This window comes from Mucor mucedo, assembly GCF_025094135.1.
Source record: "Mucor mucedo strain NRRL 3635 chromosome Unknown EV154scaffold_14, whole genome shotgun sequence".
Lineage (NCBI taxonomy): Eukaryota > Fungi > Mucoromycota > Mucoromycetes > Mucorales > Mucoraceae > Mucor > Mucor mucedo.
In genome coordinates, this window is record NW_026252298.1 from 255395 (window position 1) to 274870 (window position 19476).

The following is a 19476-nucleotide window of genomic DNA, read 5'->3' on the forward strand; positions in this document are numbered from 1 at the left end:
GGGGAGGTCATCATAAAAGCTTTCGTTTTTTTATTATTTAAAAGAATGAGGGGGGTGTATGAAAGACAGGACAAGCCTATCAATGAGTGAATGGGGGGAATACAATAAAAAAAAAGAAGAGGATAATAGCGACTTAGACTTCAGGCGAACTTGGCGGGGTGATGTGAGAATCCGAATCCGAATCAACAAACAGGGAAGAAGGCTTATTCGTCTTGGTACCATTGACCAGTGAGTCATTAAACTGAGCCATGAATTTCCTTCTACGATGTTGTTCTTTGAAAAAGTCTTTCTCCTCTAAATTACTAAACGATCCATCAGGCATACTGACACGACGACGTGTCAAGAAAATTAACTCGTCGCCACTTCCTGCATCGCTATGATGACCATGATCAATCACGCTATTAACCAGATCTTGACTTTCAAGGTGTTGTGTTAATTTGACAAGCTCGGGCTCGGATCGACTACTGACACGGCTACGCACGCTAGAGGACTTGTGGCGCAATGAACGTCGCACTTTCTCGATGGAGGATTCGATACGCATACGATTCGAAATCATGGAAATTTTAGGCCAGGTACGGATTTGACCAGCAATCATCAATTTCTTGAGTCGATCCGCTCCAGGGTCTGCAATCGTATAAAACCAGTCTGTGATATCGGATTTAGGCTAACAATTACAAATGAAGTTAGTCTTCCTACACTGAATCTCTTGTAAAGCTTTTTTTTTCTTACCAAAATAGTGACATTGCCATCAAACTTTTGAAGCCATACCGAACTCCAATCCTGATCGTTGAACTTGGGTAACAGTTTTAAATGTCGGAGAACCTTGAGCCATTTTGCTAAATCCAGTTTCAACATTTGCTCAATGGTCGAAGCTAAGAAACCACCTCGCCATCCACGTCCTTCGAGATGAGTAACGGGTCGGCCAGGACTACCTTGATTTGCATAAAAAAAGACATGGACATGAGGGTTCACTTGGCTGACAACCGTATAATTCACATTGAATTGCGTGTTTAATGCAAGTGTAGGAATATCTGTACTAAGACTTCCATCCTTGAATTTGTGGCCGTAATTGTAAGGAACCAGATGGTCTGTGCCTCGCTTTTTCTGCATAAGCACAACGGGATTTAAAATCTATCGAAGATAAGAAAAAATTAACATGACTAAATCGAGAGAGAACATTATAGGACACACTTACACCAGGAATAGCAGCTGAAGCAATTACAGCACTCCAAATAACACAGTCAGGCGCGGTAAGATAATTTAGTAGCTTGGGTGGTGAATGGGGATCATATGGAATGACGGATACATTAAATATGCGGCCTGTTCTTTCATATGCTTCTTTAAAAGTAAGCGATCCTTTACAAAACCACATTGCTTCACGACACCACTGTTCTGTATCAAACAAAGCACCGGTAGTGACCAAATGTGTGATTTTGGAAGCCCAAGAGCCTTGACACACATTGATTCTTTTAGCCAAATCAGGGCTCAAGATCTCGTTCAATTCTTCATCCGTACGAGTACAAACAATAGCGCCCATCAGCGACCCCGCTGAAGTACCAGTGATAATCGAAGGCAATAATCCACGATCCAATAAAGCTCTAATCACACCCAAATGATAATATCCGAAACCTGCACCTCCTGACAAACAAAACGCCGTACGTCCATAATTTTTAGAATACAACTTGAACGCGAGACGTTTTTCTTCGGGTGTGATATGTCTGTTGTTCGCCAATGCTTCAATCGAACGGGTGACTTTAAAGAAAGTGTTAATACAAGAAGCCCAATGAAGCTCCCCTCTTTTATATATATATATATATATATACCTTCTTCAACGTATTCTTCCACTAATCTTTTTGTTCCCAGATAAGTATTACTGTATAGCTTCGCATTCTCAATACCAGCGAAATTTTGTTTCAAACAAACATACAAGACATCCATCAGTTTTGTGGCATCCTCCATGGTGTCTCCCTGGCGATACATTTTCAAATGCTTGACGACCTTTTGCAATAATCGATAATCGTAGAATGCATAAGGGATCGTCTTTTTCCAGTCATCCTTGTGCATATATTTGTCCAACGCATCGGCTGCCTCGCACCATTCTTTATACGAGTTAGATGCACGCAACTGTGCACGAAGCTTTCTTTTCCTTCCTCGCCAACTAAATAGATTTTCCCATAAACGCACAAGTAGCCGTAAAGAGATGTAGGCCATCAATTCAAAAAACATGATGAACCCAATCACAAACTATACATATAAAATGGAGCTATTTAATGAAAAAAAAAAAAACTAGCAACCAAAAAAAAAAAAAAATTAGACTGGCAACTTACGATGAGTGGATACTGCACTAGTGTATGTGTGAACCCTTTTGGTGTAGCGGCTTCTTGTTCCGCTAATTTCCTCCTTGTGGATCTTTTCGACTTGGCTTTGATGGGTGTAGAGGTGGATCTGGGAGTGGGTAAAGCATCTGTCCAAGCGGAGATCTGTTCCGGATTTGTTTCTGTAGTGATAGGATCGTATTCGAGTGCTCTAGTGAAATCCTTGACGTGGATCTCATTGACGTATTCAACATCCAAAGGGTTTTGGTGCTTGTTATATTCTTTATCGTCCAAACACCGAGTGCCTGAATCATCAGCAGTGGTTACACATGTGTTTGTTGTCTTTCTAACCGCTTTATCTGAATTCTTTATAGCCATTATAAACGAGTTAGGGGGTTTATAAGGAAAGTTTTAATGCAAGAAAAGGAAAGAAAAAATAAAAAAATAAACCTAAATACCATATATTATAGGAAATAGGTTCAATCTCAGCCTGTGTGACTTGTGGATGATGTAATAACATTATTGGCCAGATCTTCAAAGTACAGCCCAAAATTGGGGGTAATCCAAGCAATCTAGCACATGAAATTAAAGAAATAGAAATAACGAAAAAGTGGTCTTATTTAATGCAACAAACATGGCGGTGATTTTAATCGTTCAGATGACCTTTCTCATCCTCCCCATCGTTTGTTGTTGTTATTTTAACCCTATTTTTTCTTTTGGGGGTAATAAAAATAGTGATACGGGGGAAAGATTTTTTTTTTTGACAGTGTGACCCCATGATTCCTACTACAAACCAGACACACACATACTACTGTTTTTTGAATATGAGTTTGCGTTGAGATAAAAATTAATTTGCGCTGACATTAAAAGAATATTTACGTCAAGGTAAAAATAGTTTTGCGTTGCTTAGTAATAAATTTTGCGCCAAGAGATTAGAAAAAAAAATATAAAATAACCTAAAATATCGCAAAGGTTTCGACTCCTTTTTTCTTTTATTTAGTTTAAATATTAGAAAAAACATGCAAAGCGTTAGTGAATTTATCACTAATAGTGAAATTATTTCAGATAACGATATGGACACTTCATCTGACGATCATATGGAAGATGACGAGCAGGAAGAAATGGAAATTGAGCATTTCAGTTTGAGCGAAGAATGGATGGAGAAAATAAGACGAATTGGGAATGATTCTCTATCATATGTACGTGAATATATGGAAGTAGATTCAATAGAGGAAGAGAATGAAGATTTTTTTGAAGATGCTTTTCTCTTCGCAGAGTCAATGCCATTGAGAAAAAGACATACAGCTTTGAATGTTAAAACAAGAGGTTCTTACAGAAAATATACTCCTAAACAAGTTGAAAAACTCTTCGACTTAATAATCGAAGAAGGATTCACGACAAAAGCTGCAGCTTTAGCCACTGGGATTAATGTACGCACTGCCCAGAATTACGTTAAAACTTATAACAATGATCCTGAGAGACGACTTCCAGGATCTTATTCTAAACCTCGTGGAAGACCTCGTAATAAGTTGACTGAGGAGCATTCTAAATTTCTAGTTGACTATATCGAAAAGAATACCACTGCTATATTAGATGAGTTAAAGTTAAAACTTTGTGAGAAATTTGAGGGTTTGAAAATCTCTATTTCTGCCATCCACAAACATTTAGTACATAAGCATAACATTACGTTAAAGAAACTTGAAAAAATACCAGCAGCAAGAAATTCTGACAGAGTAATAGCATTACGAAAAGCGATTGTTGAACAATATAAGAGTGATGCAGATATGGATTTTTCTAAGAATTGTGTTTTTATCGATGAAGCAGGTTTCAATTTGCATACGCAAAGAAACCACGGCCGTTCATTAAAAGGCACACCTGCAAAGGGCACTGTACCAACTGGAAAAGGTGTGACATTTACAATTTTAGGTGCAATTTCTCAAGCAGGTATCATAAATATTGGAGTTAAAAAACCAGAATCAGCTTCTTCTAAAAAAAGAAGGGCAGATGGTAAGGAAGTAAAAATCAATGGCAAAGTTGGGACAAGAAGTGAGCACTTTTTGGCTTATCTAAACAACGTAATGGATACACTAGATAAAAATAATATAAAGGGGCAGTATATTGTTATGGATAATGCACCTATTCATAAGCCAAAAGTAATCAAAGCATTGATCGAAGAACGAGGACATAAGTGCATATATTTGCCACCATATTCTCCTTTCTTGAATCCAATCGAGGAATTTTGGTCAAAAGTAAAAGCTGGTGTTAGAAGAACACCATTGACGACAGATGATCGTCTCACAGATCGTATATGTGAATCGGCTGGAAAAGTAACAAAAAAAGATTGTGAAGGATGGATTAAGCATTCAATGTCATTTTTCCAGAAGTGTTTGAATGAGGAAAGAAATCTTTAAAATAGTCAGTAGGAGTGCAGCTTTCAACAGACGCACTCTGAATGCTCACTGAGATTTTAACATCATGAAACAAGTACAGCGACTCCGCCCCCAAAGTTCGTTTTCCAATTTTATAAATTCGCTTTTTTCGCAGCCCAAAGTTCGCTTTTTGATTGGTCAAGGTTCGTTTTTGTAAATCATCCAACGTCGCCTAAAGTGTTACGTCATAAATTTAAAAAGTCACAAGTTTCCACCAAAAAAAAAACCCAGGGTGTTTCGGTTTCGTTCAGGTTTCGCTCAGGTTTCGCTCAGGTTTCGCTCAGGTTTCGGTTTCGTTCAGGTTTCGCTCAGGTTTCGGTTTCGTTCAGGTTTCGGTTTCGTTCAGGTTTCGCTCAGGTTTCGGTTTCGTTCAGGTTTCGCTCAGGTTTCGCTCAGGTTTCGCTCAGGTTTCGCTCAGGTTTCGCTCAGGTTTCGCTCAGGTTTCGCTCAGGTTTCGCTCAGGTTTCGGTTTCGTTCAGGTTTCGCTCAGGTTTCGGTTTCGTTCAGGTTTCGCTCAGGTTTCGGTTTCGTTCAGGTTTCGCTCAGGTTTCGCTCAGGTTTCGCTCAGGTTTCGCTCAGGTTTCGCTCAGGTTTCGCTCAGGTTTCGGTTTCGTTCAGGTTTCGCTCAGGTTTCGGTTTCGTTCAGGTTTCGCTCAGGTTTCGGTTTCGTTCAGGTTTCGCTCAGGTTTCGCTCAGGTTTCGCTCAGGTTTCGGTTTCGCTCAGGTTTCGGTTTCGTTCAGGTTTCGCTCAGGTTTCGATTTAAAATGAGTTTATTCGTTCTTCCCAAGTTGTTGCGTCCTGGAAGTGATTTAATGTCAAAAGCCATCATCCACGATCCTAAAATCACCAACATTATTACAACTACTCTGTCAAATACACAAAATGATTACCTAGTAGGGAATCCTGAGTGGAATAACGGCACTCGCTCAGATGTTGTCCTAGAAGCAAAGTCATCAGTATTGAACCTTCCCCCAATAATCATAGAAATTCAACATACCGTTAACAGATTGTTTATGAAGAGAGTCATAAATTACAGTCTTGAAGCTTTTAATAGACATAAATTGGACCCTATTGTTCTAATCATATGTACTGATACCTTATCTGATTCTGTTGCCAAAGAAGTAAAGACCAGCGATATTCCTGCTTGCTATGACTTCCCTTCTACAGGTTGGGCTTGTAATTGCCTGATTGTATGTAAAAGACGCGTCCTAGAGTATACTGATACCATGCCTTTGAATCCATTCATTGCTCTTACTTTATTTCTGACCAGCCGGGAACTTACAAAAAATTGTTCACTTTACCAAGATGATCCAACTATGCAATATTTGTACACTTTGGTGTCACATTTTCATCAAAATCGTCTTGGAGATCAGCATATTACCGATATTTTGGCACAAGTACTGGATACCCAAGATCACGAACATACCAAAATATTGGAACTTATTGACCAAAATTCATCATCCAAAACAGTTGCCAAAGCCATCAAGAATTTACAATCACAAAACTACGCAATGAAAAGGAAATACACTGATGTGAATCTCGAGCCCTCCTCTATCCCTACTAATATCTCAACAGCAATAGCAACAGCAACAACAACAGCAGCAGCAGACCCTACAATTAGTGAAAATATTGACTTTACGCTAGAATCGGTCACTCCATATGAACGAGGTATGATATTTGTTGAAAATTATAAGCATACTAGGATGCAAAAAGGGTTTAAAAGAATGGATTGGTCAGCATGTTATTCTAAAGGAATTGAATTAAAATTATTTAAATACAAAAGTGCGGATGTTCTTCGTAATCAATTCAATAAGTACATAAACCAACAAAAAAAAAAATGTCAGTAAATACAGGATGCTTATATAGTATATGGAATAAATAAAGTATTTGTTAAATATCAGATCATAGGGGCACAGTGTCATATCAGATACGATGTGCACATGCATTCGCTTTGTGTGTAATTCCAATTAGGTACTTGCTTGACACCTTACAGCTCTATGTAGTAATGCATAGCATTTGTAACTGTATATAGTGATGTCCGTAAACACAAATACAACTTAAAATAAAGGAGGCTAGAAAAGTACCAGACACTTAAGTGTCTTTTTTATTAACAATTATAATTGTGGCTTTGTATAAGGGTAGATAGAGTAGTTATTAGGATAAACCGATATCAACTGAGTTATATATCTGATAAGGTGATGGTCCAATGGAAGTATGTAACTGTTATTCAAGTATAATTCAGTTACAGTGAGATAAGATCGATCAAATAAAGTTCTGTTAAAATAATAATGTAGTGACGAATCGGCTAAACGATGGTTAAATAATAAATGATTGGTTTGTATGTTATAGTATAACATGTTCAATCGAGAGTATCCTATAATTAAACGAATGTATGATGTATTACTAATAAAGACACTGCATCTTTGTCTTATCCACAGTTTTAATCTTATTTATCTCTTGTTTTTTTTTATACATATTTTTTTCAGTGCAAAAGTACCCAATTTTTGCCACAATATCTTCTAAGCAACAAGTTTTATTTTCTCAACTGAATAATACGGAACATTCATGATTGAAGATCACCAAATGATATAATTACCAGAGCAGTTTATGTAGTGTTATATTCTTGTTCAAATCAAATAATAATAATAAAGACTATAATTTATCAGATTCAAACAAAAAAGAGATTGTTCTTTATTATACTTAATATGTCCATTGTTTATAAATATGATTGAGTTTAAATATGTATAATCAGGTTATACAACCTATGATCCTTAGTGTACAATATGTCTATCTTTGTGATCCAACAGTTATACTAATAACACAGCCTTGAGAATATGCAGTGTCTTAATTAAAAGATGTATTGCATTACCATTATATAGTAAGCTACTATGATAATACTGGTATGAATACAACATGTAGTAAATAAAGGATTATCTTATATTTGATTGAAAAAAAATGTCAACCGCAGATTTTAATTACTTTCTGCCTATTATTTTGAACATGGTTTGCTGCTGTGCTCTTTTTTTTCTTTCGTGAACTATGATATTCGGTGAGAATTAAATCGCTGATTACAAAAACATTTCACATGTGGTTCGGTATGGACAATGAAAACAAGCATTTAAGAATTATTAAAATAGATATCACTTTATTGAATGCTATGCATAAATTGCATAGTGGTGTTGCCAACATTTAGCAACTTCTCTATTTGATTTTCATCACCAGAAAAATATATTGCAAGTACCACAAGAGGATCAAGGTGCTTGCAAGCTTCGGCATCTTGGAGAAAAGTAGCATCATTGGAGATAATTACAAACTTTTCTGCCCACATAGTACACTTTGTTATCTGCCAATGAGAATTCTGTGAAGTGGAAGATAATAATGGCTGTAGTGACGGAAAAATAGTATTGGTACAAAGAATAAATACAGAGGGTTGAATTTTATATTGCTCAAACACTCTCAAGGATTTCCCAATTGCTTGTTTCAACGACATTCTTGTAACATTTGGCTGAATTCCCAAAAGAATTGCGTGCGATTCAGATAAATAAAGAATCAAATGAAAATCATCAGCTAATAATTCCGCTGATGTAAGTACGAGATTGCGGTCATCTTCATTCAAAACTGATTGGGTAATAAGATTGATAAAATCCAAATTTTGAATAATATTTAAAACTAAAAAATGGTGTAAATAAGCAATTTTTTGAAGTGATAGCCTACTTACCTCTGCAATCCATGATTCACAAAATCAATGAAGCAAAAAAAAAAAAAAAAAAAGTCCAGCAAATTTGAACGAAACCTGAGCGAGCGAAACCTGAGCGAAACCTGAGCGAAACCTGAACGAAACCGAAACCTGAGCGAAACCTGAACGAAACCGAAACCTGAGCGAAACCTGAGCGAAACCTGAGCGAAACCTGAGCGAAACCTGAGCGAAACCTGAGCGAAACCTGAACGAAACCGAAACCTGAGCGAAACCTGAACGAAACCGAAACCTGAGCGAAACCGAAACCTGAGCGAAACCTGAGCGAAACCTGAGCGAAACCTGAGCGAAACCTGAACGAAACCGAAACCTGAGCGAAACCTGAACGAAACCGAAACCTGAGCGAAACCTGAACGAAACCGAAACCTGAGCGAAACCTGAACGAAACCGAAACCTGAGCGAAACCTGAGCGAAACCTGAGCGAAACCTGAACGAAACCGAAACACCCTGGGTTTTTTTTTTGGTGGAAACTTGTGACTTTTTAAATTTATGACGTAACACTTTAGGCGACGTTGGATGATTTACAAAAACGAACCTTGACCAATCAAAAAGCGAACTTTGGGCTGCGAAAAAAGCGAATTTATAAAATTGGAAAACGAACTTTGGGGGCGGAGTCGCTGTACTTGTTTCATGATGTTAAAATCTCAGTGAGCATTCAGAGTGCGTCTGTTGAAAGCTGCACTCCTACTGACTATTTTAAAGATTTCTTTCCTCATTCAAACACTTCTGGAAAAATGACATTGAATGCTTAATCCATCCTTCACAATCTTTTTTTGTTACTTTTCCAGCCGATTCACATATACGATCTGTGAGACGATCATCTGTCGTCAATGGTGTTCTTCTAACACCAGCTTTTACTTTTGACCAAAATTCCTCGATTGGATTCAAGAAAGGAGAATATGGTGGCAAATATATGCACTTATGTCCTCGTTCTTCGATCAATGCTTTGATTACTTTTGGCTTATGAATAGGTGCATTATCCATAACAATATACTGCCCCTTTATATTATTTTTATCTAGTGTATCCATTACGTTGTTTAGATAAGCCAAAAAGTGCTCACTTCTTGTCCCAACTTTGCCATTGATTTTTACTTCCTTACCATCTGCCCTTCTTTTTTTAGAAGAAGCTGATTCTGGTTTTTTAACTCCAATATTTATGATACCTGCTTGAGAAATTGCACCTAAAATTGTAAATGTCACACCTTTTCCAGTTGGTACAGTGCCCTTTGCAGGTGTGCCTTTTAATGAACGGCCGTGGTTTCTTTGCGTATGCAAATTGAAACCTGCTTCATCGATAAAAACACAATTCTTAGAAAAATCCATATCTGCATCACTCTTATATTGTTCAACAATCGCTTTTCGTAATGCTATTACTCTGTCAGAATTTCTTGCTGCTGGTATTTTTTCAAGTTTCTTTAACGTAATGTTATGCTTATGTACTAAATGTTTGTGGATGGCAGAAATAGAGATTTTCAAACCCTCAAATTTCTCACAAAGTTTTAACTTTAACTCATCTAATATAGCAGTGGTATTCTTTTCGATATAGTCAACTAGAAATTTAGAATGCTCCTCAGTCAACTTATTACGAGGTCTTCCACGAGGTTTAGAATAAGATCCTGGAAGTCGTCTCTCAGGATCATTGTTATAAGTTTTAACGTAATTCTGGGCAGTGCGTACATTAATCCCAGTGGCTAAAGCTGCAGCTTTTGTCGTGAATCCTTCTTCGATTATTAAGTCGAAGAGTTTTTCAACTTGTTTAGGAGTATATTTTCTGTAAGAACCTCTTGTTTTAACATTCAAAGCTGTATGTCTTTTTCTCAATGGCATTGACTCTGCGAAGAGAAAAGCATCTTCAAAAAAATCTTCATTCTCTTCCTCTATTGAATCTACTTCCATATATTCACGTACATATGATAGAGAATCATTCCCAATTCGTCTTATTTTCTCCATCCATTCTTCGCTCAAACTGAAATGCTCAATTTCCATTTCTTCCTGCTCGTCATCTTCCATATGATCGTCAGATGAAGTGTCCATATCGTTATCTGAAATAATTTCACTATTAGTGATAAATTCACTAACGCTTTGCATGTTTTTTCTAATATTTAAACTAAATAAAAGAAAAAAGGAGTCGAAACCTTTGCGATATTTTAGGTTATTTTATATTTTTTTTTCTAATCTCTTGGCGCAAAATTTATTACTAAGCAACGCAAAACTATTTTTACCTTGACGTAAATATTCTTTTAATGTCAGCGCAAATTAATTTTTATCTCAACGCAAACTCATATTCAAAAAACAGTAGTTTGATTCGAAATAATTTTATTTAAACCACCATGTTGCTTATCAACACTCGAAGTTTGAATGTATGCCAGTATTTACCAGTTTGTTTCAATACAGCATAAGCAATGGGACTCCCACTTTTATAAAGGATGAAAAACAGTAAAAGTCCTGTCATCAGATTTACCCCAGCATATTTAACGGCTGCCTAAAACAAGACAAAACAAGACAATTTAGTGTCACTTTCTTTAAAAAAACACACCCAAAAAATAATAATAAAAAAATTGGGTACCTTTATCACCCATTTCCATCCGTCATCCATATCGGCCGACTCTTCTTCATTTACTTCATCGTCCGATTTCTTTTTCACAACTCGTTGTTTGTCCCTTTCCACCAACTCTTTTCGTAAATCATCTATGCGATCATTTAGCGCAATAATCTCTTGCTGTAAGGATTCTAAGGCACGTTTCGTAGCAGGTCCCAAGGCAACTGAAGTATACTGACTTCGACTAACTGACCTTGAATCTGAAGGTGTATACACGTTCTGTTCTCTCAGCATATTATATTGGGGTGTTGCAGTAACAGATGATGAAGCACTTGAATTGGGTCTATTCACAAGTTGGGGATAAAGGGGTGGCGACCCTAAAGAGCCCAGCCTTTGTTGCTGTTGTTGTTGCTGTTGTTGTTGTTGTTGTTGGCGATGATACATGGGTGAAGGTAGTCTTAATTGAGGTGTTCTTTTGGACGTCTGAAGTGGATGCTCTATACTATGACTGCTTCCACCATTGCGTTGATCATTGACTGAAAGATGTTGCCAAGGATTCACACTGTTATCAAGCTCTTCTTCATTAAAACTATCTTGGATAGGTGACACCCGTGAATCTGTCATCTGATAGGGTCTTTTCTCAGTACGTCGGCTGCTGGATCGTGTGCTGGTCGCTACGGAAGGGGGTCGCATACTTGTTGGCGCAGTCACCATTGTTTGTACAGATGCCACTGAAGAAGGTCGATTGTATCTTGATAAAACGGGTGATGTTAATTTATACCGGTCTTGCGCTTGGGGCTGTGTTGAGCTATTACTACTTTCGATAGCTCGAAGATATGCTTGTTCTTCTGCATTACTTGAGTCTAATACAAGGCCACATGTTATTTTCTTGGTTTCATTTCAAAAGGCAGATTTTCTATTTTTCTCACCCTCATCTTCCTCTTCATCATCATCTTCTTGATTCGAAGTATCGTCCGTGTCAAGATCATCACTATCATCATCGCCTGAGGGTCTCATGATGGCAAATGTGTGGATGATCTGTTGTGCTTCTTCTCGGCCTAAATTCTTTTTATATGCCTAATGAAGGAAAAATTCTAAATTGACATTTGATGCTTTTATTAAAAAAAGTGCCTTACAAACCTCGGCTGCCACTCGTAAAAGTGCTTCAACGTAAATGTGCCTTGCTTCCAACACCGAAATACCCTCTAACTTTTTCCAGGCATCCCTATGTGATTAAAAAAATCGGTTGGCCCCCCTTTTTTCTAAGTGACCATGTTTGTGTCTTCTTTTTTTGTCCGTAACATACCATTTGGCTCGACCGACTACATCAAATAAACCAGGTCTTTGTGTATTAATATCGCCTTGCGATACTTGCTTATAAAGTGAATATAACTATAAATCATTTCTTAATACGAGCAAGAAAAAACTACACATATCATGATTTACTTCTAATTTTTGACTCTTTGTCGGCTGAAAGTTGGAAGTCGCAGGTAAATGTTGAACAAAGTGTAACGCCTTGTTATATCGTTGTACTATGAATCGATCAGTATAATGAGGTGGAATGTTGGCCATGACTGAAAACACGTAAAAAAGAAAGAAAGAAAAAAAGGACCAAAGAAAAAGAAGAGAGAAAGAGAAAATCACATGTACTGCCCTATTTTCTTGTCCATGTTACACGTGAATTTATTATTTTATTTTCACAGTCTTTTTTTTTTTTTTTTTGTACTGGCATTGTCATAATCTGATTTGATATAAAAATAATCGGATTCGCCCTTCATTTATCGGAAACAAAATAATTAGAATGATGTATTCTTTTTACATGGCTGAAATCATTAAACCCATTCTATAATCATGCACTTTTGATGTTACTCAACCGACTATAAAAGGAGCATTTTATCTCACAAATCAAGAATTCTGATTAAAAGTAATCACTCAATGTAAACATCAATGAAGAAAGCATGCGTAAACATACAATGTAGTTCATTAATTTCGCTTATATGTACATAAAAGTAGTTACACTCCGTATTGTCCCAAGTCAGGCCATAAAATAGTTATATGAGGGGTCTGTGGCAAAAAAAAAACTATATTTTACTCAGCAAAGGACACTTCCTTTGCCGGGAACTGTCCTTATTTGAGCAACCGCATGAAAAAAAAAAGACATCGGTTACCCTGATAATTTTATAACGCAAAAGACCCACTGATACAGTGTCCTTCATAATAAAAATATATATAAATGTATGATAGAGTACGGTACGATTAAAAATATCGGTTTAGATTGGATACCGGTATTTATGCTGAGAGATATTATAGACAATAGTATCAATTTGTGAAATAGCGACCATTGGAAAAATAGTTTGCGTAACTTGCTAAGAGATACATAAATAAAGCCGCTAAAAATGGTCTATGACTCTGTAAACAATGACCTGTTTAAAAAAGAGTTACAAGGATTTCAAGATAAAAGGGTCACTGGGGTGGGGGATCTACCAAAAGCCATGTTTATTTATCTATGCATACAATGTTTATGAAGATAAACATTCCTTGTCTCTCCTGTTTACAGTCTCGACGAATTCATCCGCCTATGAGCGAGTCTTGTCTTTTTTTTTGTGTAAACGAGTCCTACACTATGTATGTTTGCGGAATAGTCTAGCAGACTAAAGGAGTGTGACTCCAATGATTCTAAATATACCATCACAAAATGTATTGGATAGATTAACATTTAAACCCAACTATTATGAAACTAGTCTTCTTTGTTTGTTATCAGATTCTTTCCTTCACAAAAAGAACATTAGGTTTCCGCAATTAATCTTAGATTTCCTTTCATACTACGAACCCCATACTATTATCTTTTAAATCTAGATTATATTATTAAAAAAAAAAAAAAAAAAAAAAAAAAAGTGAGATACTGTGTGCGTACGTGCGTGTGACCACATGGGTTCTTGTTTAGATCGGCAACAGAGATATCAAGAAAATTCAATCTTTTCCTAAAACGCGTGTTCGCGTGTTTGTTCGAAAAAGACTCTCCTTAAATTTGCATGATTGGTGCGGATAAATGAAGATAGTGCCATCCGCAGTTAAAAAAAAAGAAAAAGTAAAAGTAAAACCCGCATCCCTCCCATTCATCTCGTATCCTGGTTACCCCCCTTCTTGCCATGGTTCAGACAGATGTCTCACCAAGGTAACCTCATTGACAACTTGAGGGTATAGAGAACAATGAGACGTAACAATACCTGCGGGGGTTTTTTTTTTGCGTAGACTAAATGTAAAGGCGCGGACATTGCATTTGTAATCTTACTAATGAAAAAGTAAGCAGAAAATAACAAAAAAATAACAGAAAATAACTTGACAAAAGAAAAGAACAAAAGCTTCTTCCTTTATACGATATGATATATCTCTCGGTGTTGGTAATTCACATTTTATTAGTAATTTGAGCGATGTGGTACACGGAAACTGAAATTGAAAAATAGAATAAAAAAAACCGCGTTCCAAACAACACGTCCAATTTATAATTAAGTGGAAAAAAAAAGGAAAAACGCGACACCAAAATTTTTTTTTCTTTTAATCAGTCACGTAAAAAAAAAGAAAAAAAAAATCTATAAATAAGATGAGGAATTATAAAGAAATTCCTTTCCCTCACCCTTCTTTATTCTACTTTATAAACAAGAAACACTTGACTCTTTCTTCTAATGGCTGCTACTATTGATACCACCACTGCTCAGTTATCCAAGTTGTCAGTTGACAATGTAGAGATTAAAAAGTTGAATGATGTCACTGAAGGTGAAGAAGTTGAAGAGATTCTTAAAGACAGCACAAGACGTTTCTGTTTATTCCCTATTAAATATCATGAGGTATGACCCCGCCCCCAATACATTCTATAAACACGTCTTTTTAAAATTAAACCAAAACTAACACTATCTTTTTTCCATAATAGATTTGGCAATTTTACAAAAAGGCTGAAGCCTCTTTCTGGACTGCCGAAGAAATTGATTTGTCCAAGGATCAACACGATTGGGAAACAAAGATGAATGATAAGGAGAGATTCTTCATCTCTCGTGTATTGGCTTTCTTTGCCAGTGCCGATGGTGTTGTCAATGAAAACTTGGTCCAAAACTTTTGTGACGAAGTAAAGATCCCTGAGGCCAAGTGTTTCTATGGTTTCCAAATGGCTATTGAAAACATTCATGCTGAAACTTACAGTCTCTTGATTGATACCTACATCAAGGACACTGTCGAAAAGGAAATGCTTTTCGATGCTATTGAAACCAGTAAGTTATTTCTAAATCTGCGTTGTACATGTATATTAATTAAATAATAGTTCCTTGTATCAAGAAGAAGGCTGATTGGGCATTCAAATGGATTTCCGGCAACGATTCTTTTGCCGAAAGATTGGTAGCCTTTGCTGCTGTTGAAGGTATCTTCTTCTCTGGTTCTTTTGCTTCCATCTTTTGGCTCAAGAAGCGTGGTCTTATGCCTGGTTTGACTTTCAGTAACGAACTTATCTCTCGTGATGAAGGTCTTCACACCGACTTTGCCTGTCTTCTATTCACCCACATTCGTAAACAACCCAGCCAAGAACGTATCAAGACCATCATTGTTGAAGCTGTTGGTATCGAACAAGAGTTCTTGACCGACGCTTTGCCCGTTAACCTTATCGGCATGAACTCCAAGTTGATGTGCCAATACATTGAATTCGTCGCCGACAGATTGATGGTTGCTCTCGGTTTCGATAAGATCTACAATGTATCTAACCCCTTCGATTTCATGGACATGATCTCTCTTCAAGGAAAGACCAACTTCTTTGAGAAGCGTGTCTCTGATTATCAACGTGCTGGTGTCATGAACAAGACTCCTGTTGAAAAGACCTTCACTTTGGATGCTGATTTCTAAAAATGTTAACCTTTTTTTTTTAAAAATCTAGAAACAAAAAAAACCTTCATAAAACACACACAAAAAAATCATTATGTATATATCTTCACTATTCCCTTTTCTTTTTCTTTTATGAAAAATAAAATCTTCTCCCCCCCTTCTCTTACACACACACACACACACACACACACCATAAATCTCTTTTAATTTTCATTGATTTGCAGCAAAATAAATAAATACAAAAACAAAAAAAAGATAGTCATTTTTTAATTAATTAATAATAATCTAGGCCTTGAATTCTTTGAGATATTCTTCATGAAGTTTCTTTTGCATATCCCACTCCTTTTGAGCCTTCTTTTTTCTACTCTTGGTGATTTCTTCACCATCTTTTGTATGGGTAGGGAAACCAGCCTCATCAAACTTGGAGAACTCTTCTGAGCTCTTAAACATATCACCAGGTGCGACCTTACCCTTCTCAAGCTTCTCCAATCGCTTACGTTCACGCTCAGCAGCAGCAGCTGCCTTCTTGGCTTCCTTTTCAGCAGCCATCGCCAACTTCTTTTCACGCGCTTGAATAAGCTCTTCACGGGGAACCAGTTTCACAAGGGCAATGCCATCTTCTTGGTCGTCCAAGGACACACTCAATTCGACCAGCTGGTTATCGCGGAGATCATCACACATCTTTAAGAATTCGGTATGTTCCACCTTGTTACGTGCACCAATACGCACTTGATCTCTGAAAGTTGAGAGTGTTTGGAGGTAAGGCATCAAGATCTCTTCCGTGTTACCACCGGCTTGTCCTGTAGCAGCACCAAATCCAATCTCAACACCGCTGTCAGCAACACCAAAGATCTTCATCAAGGAAGTGATCCATTTAGCCACCTTGTTCAAAAGAAGGATATTGACTCCCTTGGCACCAGCAGCTGTCATGTACTTGTTGGTCACATTGACCATATCCAACACTTCGTCCATGACCTTGGGAGTGTTGATGGAGTCACAAAGAGCAGCGTGCACACTATCTTGCTTATTTTGCAAAATGGTGAGCAACTCCTTTTCAGCTTCTCTGTAACGATGCGTAATACCACCATCAGGTAAAGGTGTGGCACCACGAGAGCCGTCATTTTGAACCTTGTTAACAAGCGCCTTTGTATTATCGAAAAAGTTCTTGATGGTTTGTTCCAACATGACCGTTTCGTGCATACGCGATTTTTTGAAATCCATCTTGGCGTCCCATTGGTGTAACAAGAAGAAGAGACGAAGTTGACGTGCGGTATAGGTTTGAAGTGCTTCACTGATGGTAATGAAATTCTTTAAACTCTTACTCATCTTTTGTCCTTCCACATGAAGATGACCAGCATGCAAGAAATAATTCACCCATTGGTGACAGTCGTAATGAGCTTCCGCTTGAGCAATTTCATTATCATGATGGGGGAAAGCTAAATCAACACCTCCCGAATGGATATCCATGTTATCGCCAAGGACTGCACCCGCCATCACGGAACACTCAATGTGCCAGCCAGGACGTCCCTGAGACCAAGGGGAATCCCATACGGGCTCTCCAGGCTTGGATGTCTTCCATAAGGCAAAATCACTAGGACTTTTCTTACCTTCAAGCTTGCTACCCAAAGATCCTTCACCATCCTCAATCAATTCGGTATCGCCCTTGGACCAAGGCTCAAGCTTGGCATAATGATGACCGGCATGGCCATCATAACGAGAGGTGTCAAAGTAGACTGATCCATCAGCAGCATATGCGTATCCATTATCAATAATCTTTTGAACATACTCGATGATCTCGGGAATATATTCACTGACTCTAGTTTGAATATCGGGAGCACGTACATTTAATGCCTCCATGTCTTCGAAATACTTGGCTTCCCAGAAAGCAGGGAGATCACGGAAAACTTTAGGATCATTGACTTCTGATCCTTTCTATTTGCTCTTTTTTTTTAACATGATGTGGCCTCTTTTTATATATATATATATCTCGTTTTGCACTTACTCTGGCATCTAACCACGCAGAAAGTGTATCTTGGGAAGCATCTAAAAGTTGTTGAGCGGCTTCCTTTGTCTTGATGCCCTTTTCCAACTGACTCTTTGCATTTTGAATAGCAGTATAAGATGTATCCTATAAGGTGATGTAATCATATGAATTTGAGAGATATTTCATATATGTATATATGGATAAAAAAAAGACGTTGTATACTGTACCAATGCAGTGAAATTCATCTTGTACTTGGGATCAAGAATGATGGCCTTAGCAACCTCCTCAGGGGTCATTTTGGCAGCGAAATCGGTCCAGTTAGCCTTAGCCAAGGCGAAAAGAGAGGGATCCAATTTCTTGAGCTTGGATTCTGCGTATTCCAACCAAGCTTCCTCAGTCTGTTCGATGAGTTTTTGGGATAATTCAGTGGTCTCACCTTTCATGACCTTGAAGAGATACTCTTGTCGAGCACGCAAAATGATCTTGTCGTCAATATCCGTGACATTTTGAACAAACAAGACATCGTACTTGAAATAATCTTCAAGGACACGACGAATGATGTCCATGGTCAAGTAAGTTCTGGCATGACCCATATGGGACGCGTCATACACTGTAGGTCCACAGTTATACCATGTCACTCGTCTACCTGCTTTAGGGATAAACTCGGTCTATTTAGAAGGTCATCAGTAACTCTCTCCCATAGTGGGACATGCATGGGGGATATGATTACCTTGGTTTTGGTAAGCGAGTTTTGGAACTTTAATACCGGCACAGGTTTGGCCGTGGGCACTTGCCACTTGGGTTGTTGTCTAGATTTAACACTGGCTTCGGTAGACATGAAGGTACGTCGATAAAATGGTGTTGTAACGGGTCTAAATAATTTGCTTGAAGAATGTATAAATAAAGTTACAACAGGTACAATACGCATGTATCTTTTGTAAACAAGACACTCAAAAATAATTTTATATAAAAAAAAAAAGAGAGACGGTTTGTGTTATGAACAATGATGATGATGTGGCTTAGATAATTTCATGACTCAGTATGCATACACCTTTACCTCTACTCATTTTCCTAATAAACAAGACTGGCTGAATTAAAACTTTCTCATGTTTTATTATTTATGTAAATCACGTTCTGTGCTGCATGGGATGGTCCATACCACAAGTTTTTTTTTTTCCCATTTCATTGTAGGGCGGTTCTTGAATACACGGAAAACTTAAATTGATAGTGCCGTTTAGAAGACTCCAATACACACATAATAGAATACCTAATTGCCGTGTATAATTGTTGAGTGATATATATATATCATTCATTGTGATGCAAACCTTCTTTTCAATATACAATACATATGCTATTTGTTTTATCAATAGAAAAAGAATCTGATATACATATAAAAAAAAAAGGGTTGAATTCCAAATGCTATACAAGTGGCGACACCGATGATGAGAAAGATGATGCCTTGATGATGAAGTGGTATGATGATGCCCTTGAAGAAATAAAGGAAAGGCCACTCGAAATGTGTTTTGCATAATGCCGATTTTACTAATCTTACTAAAATAAAGGGGCTGTTGAACCATAAAATAAATTAAAA

General features: G+C 37.4%; 5 protein-coding genes across 5 annotated transcripts; 2 read left to right on the plus strand and 3 right to left on the minus strand.

Moving 5' to 3' along the window:
* EV154DRAFT_599686 (acyl transferase/acyl hydrolase/lysophospholipase) lies at positions 1-2716 on the minus strand. The gene is made up of 5 exons (XM_051607129.1): positions 2328-2716; positions 1824-2244; positions 1196-1752; positions 730-1131; positions 1-664 (listed from the first exon to the last, which is right to left on the minus strand). The coding sequence occupies exons 1-5, from the start codon at positions 2691-2693 to the stop codon at positions 134-136; spliced, it is 2277 nt and encodes a 758-aa protein (XP_051461280.1). The 5' UTR covers positions 2694-2716; the 3' UTR covers positions 1-133.
* A 2757-nt stretch (positions 2717-5473) lies between these two features.
* On the plus strand, positions 5474-6735 carry EV154DRAFT_497258 (uncharacterized protein). Its single transcript, XM_051600247.1, has one exon. It carries the CDS (start codon positions 5510-5512, stop codon positions 6590-6592), a length of 1083 nt encoding a protein of 360 aa, XP_051461281.1. The 5' UTR covers positions 5474-5509; the 3' UTR covers positions 6593-6735.
* A 3890-nt stretch (positions 6736-10625) lies between these two features.
* On the minus strand, positions 10626-12683 carry EV154DRAFT_497267 (acyl CoA binding protein-domain-containing protein). The gene is made up of 6 exons (XM_051600248.1): positions 12485-12683; positions 12345-12430; positions 12179-12263; positions 11968-12115; positions 11066-11901; positions 10626-10981 (listed from the first exon to the last, which is right to left on the minus strand). The coding sequence occupies exons 1-6, from the start codon at positions 12608-12610 to the stop codon at positions 10820-10822; spliced, it is 1443 nt and encodes a 480-aa protein (XP_051461282.1). The 5' UTR covers positions 12611-12683; the 3' UTR covers positions 10626-10819.
* Positions 12684-14680: 1997 nt separating this feature from the next.
* On the plus strand, positions 14681-16092 carry EV154DRAFT_497269 (ribonucleoside-diphosphate reductase small chain). Its single transcript, XM_051600249.1, has 3 exons — positions 14681-14883; positions 14967-15300; positions 15351-16092. Exons 1-3 carry the CDS (start codon positions 14722-14724, stop codon positions 15920-15922), a joined length of 1068 nt encoding a protein of 355 aa, XP_051461283.1. The 5' UTR covers positions 14681-14721; the 3' UTR covers positions 15923-16092.
* Positions 15975-18892, minus strand: EV154DRAFT_497274 (cysteinyl-tRNA synthetase). The gene is made up of 4 exons (XM_051600250.1): positions 18616-18892; positions 18113-18553; positions 17904-18029; positions 15975-17833 (listed from the first exon to the last, which is right to left on the minus strand). Exons 1-4 carry the CDS (start codon positions 18811-18813, stop codon positions 16187-16189), a joined length of 2412 nt encoding a protein of 803 aa, XP_051461284.1. The 5' UTR covers positions 18814-18892; the 3' UTR covers positions 15975-16186.
* Positions 18893-19476: the final 584 nt, after the last annotated feature.

Bases quoted from the DNA above. Each gene is read 5' to 3' on its own strand.
- EV154DRAFT_599686 (XM_051607129.1), bottom strand. From the start codon at position 2,693: ATGGCTATAAAGAATTCAGATAAAGCGGTTAGAAAGACAACAAACACA. The intron at 1,753-1,823 runs GTATATATATAT...CTTTCTTTAAAG, and splicing joins GGAAGAATACGTTGAAGAAG to TCACCCGTTCGATTGAAGCA. The intron at 1,132-1,195 runs GTAAGTGTGTCC...TATCTTCGATAG, and splicing joins CTTCAGCTGCTATTCCTGGT to ATTTTAAATCCCGTTGTGCT.
- EV154DRAFT_497258 (XM_051600247.1), top strand. From the start codon at position 5,510: ATGAGTTTATTCGTTCTTCCCAAGTTGTTGCGTCCTGGAAGTGATTTA.
- EV154DRAFT_497267 (XM_051600248.1), bottom strand. From the start codon at position 12,610: ATGGCCAACATTCCACCTCATTATACTGATCGATTCATAGTACAACGA. The intron at 12,264-12,344 runs GTATGTTACGGA...TTAATCACATAG, and splicing joins GTAGTCGGTCGAGCCAAATG to GGATGCCTGGAAAAAGTTAG. The intron at 10,982-11,065 runs GTACCCAATTTT...GTCTTGTTTTAG, and splicing joins GATGGAAATGGGTGATAAAG to GCAGCCGTTAAATATGCTGG.
- EV154DRAFT_497269 (XM_051600249.1), top strand. From the start codon at position 14,722: ATGGCTGCTACTATTGATACCACCACTGCTCAGTTATCCAAGTTGTCA. The intron at 14,884-14,966 runs GTATGACCCCGC...TTTCCATAATAG, and splicing joins TCCCTATTAAATATCATGAG to ATTTGGCAATTTTACAAAAA. The intron at 15,301-15,350 runs GTAAGTTATTTC...ATTAAATAATAG, and splicing joins TTTCGATGCTATTGAAACCA to TTCCTTGTATCAAGAAGAAG.
- EV154DRAFT_497274 (XM_051600250.1), bottom strand. From the start codon at position 18,813: ATGCGTATTGTACCTGTTGTAACTTTATTTATACATTCTTCAAGCAAA. The intron at 18,554-18,615 runs GTAATCATATCC...CCTTCTAAATAG, and splicing joins ACTCGCTTACCAAAACCAAG to ACCGAGTTTATCCCTAAAGC. The intron at 18,030-18,112 runs GTACAGTATACA...ATCACCTTATAG, and splicing joins AGATGAATTTCACTGCATTG to GATACATCTTATACTGCTAT.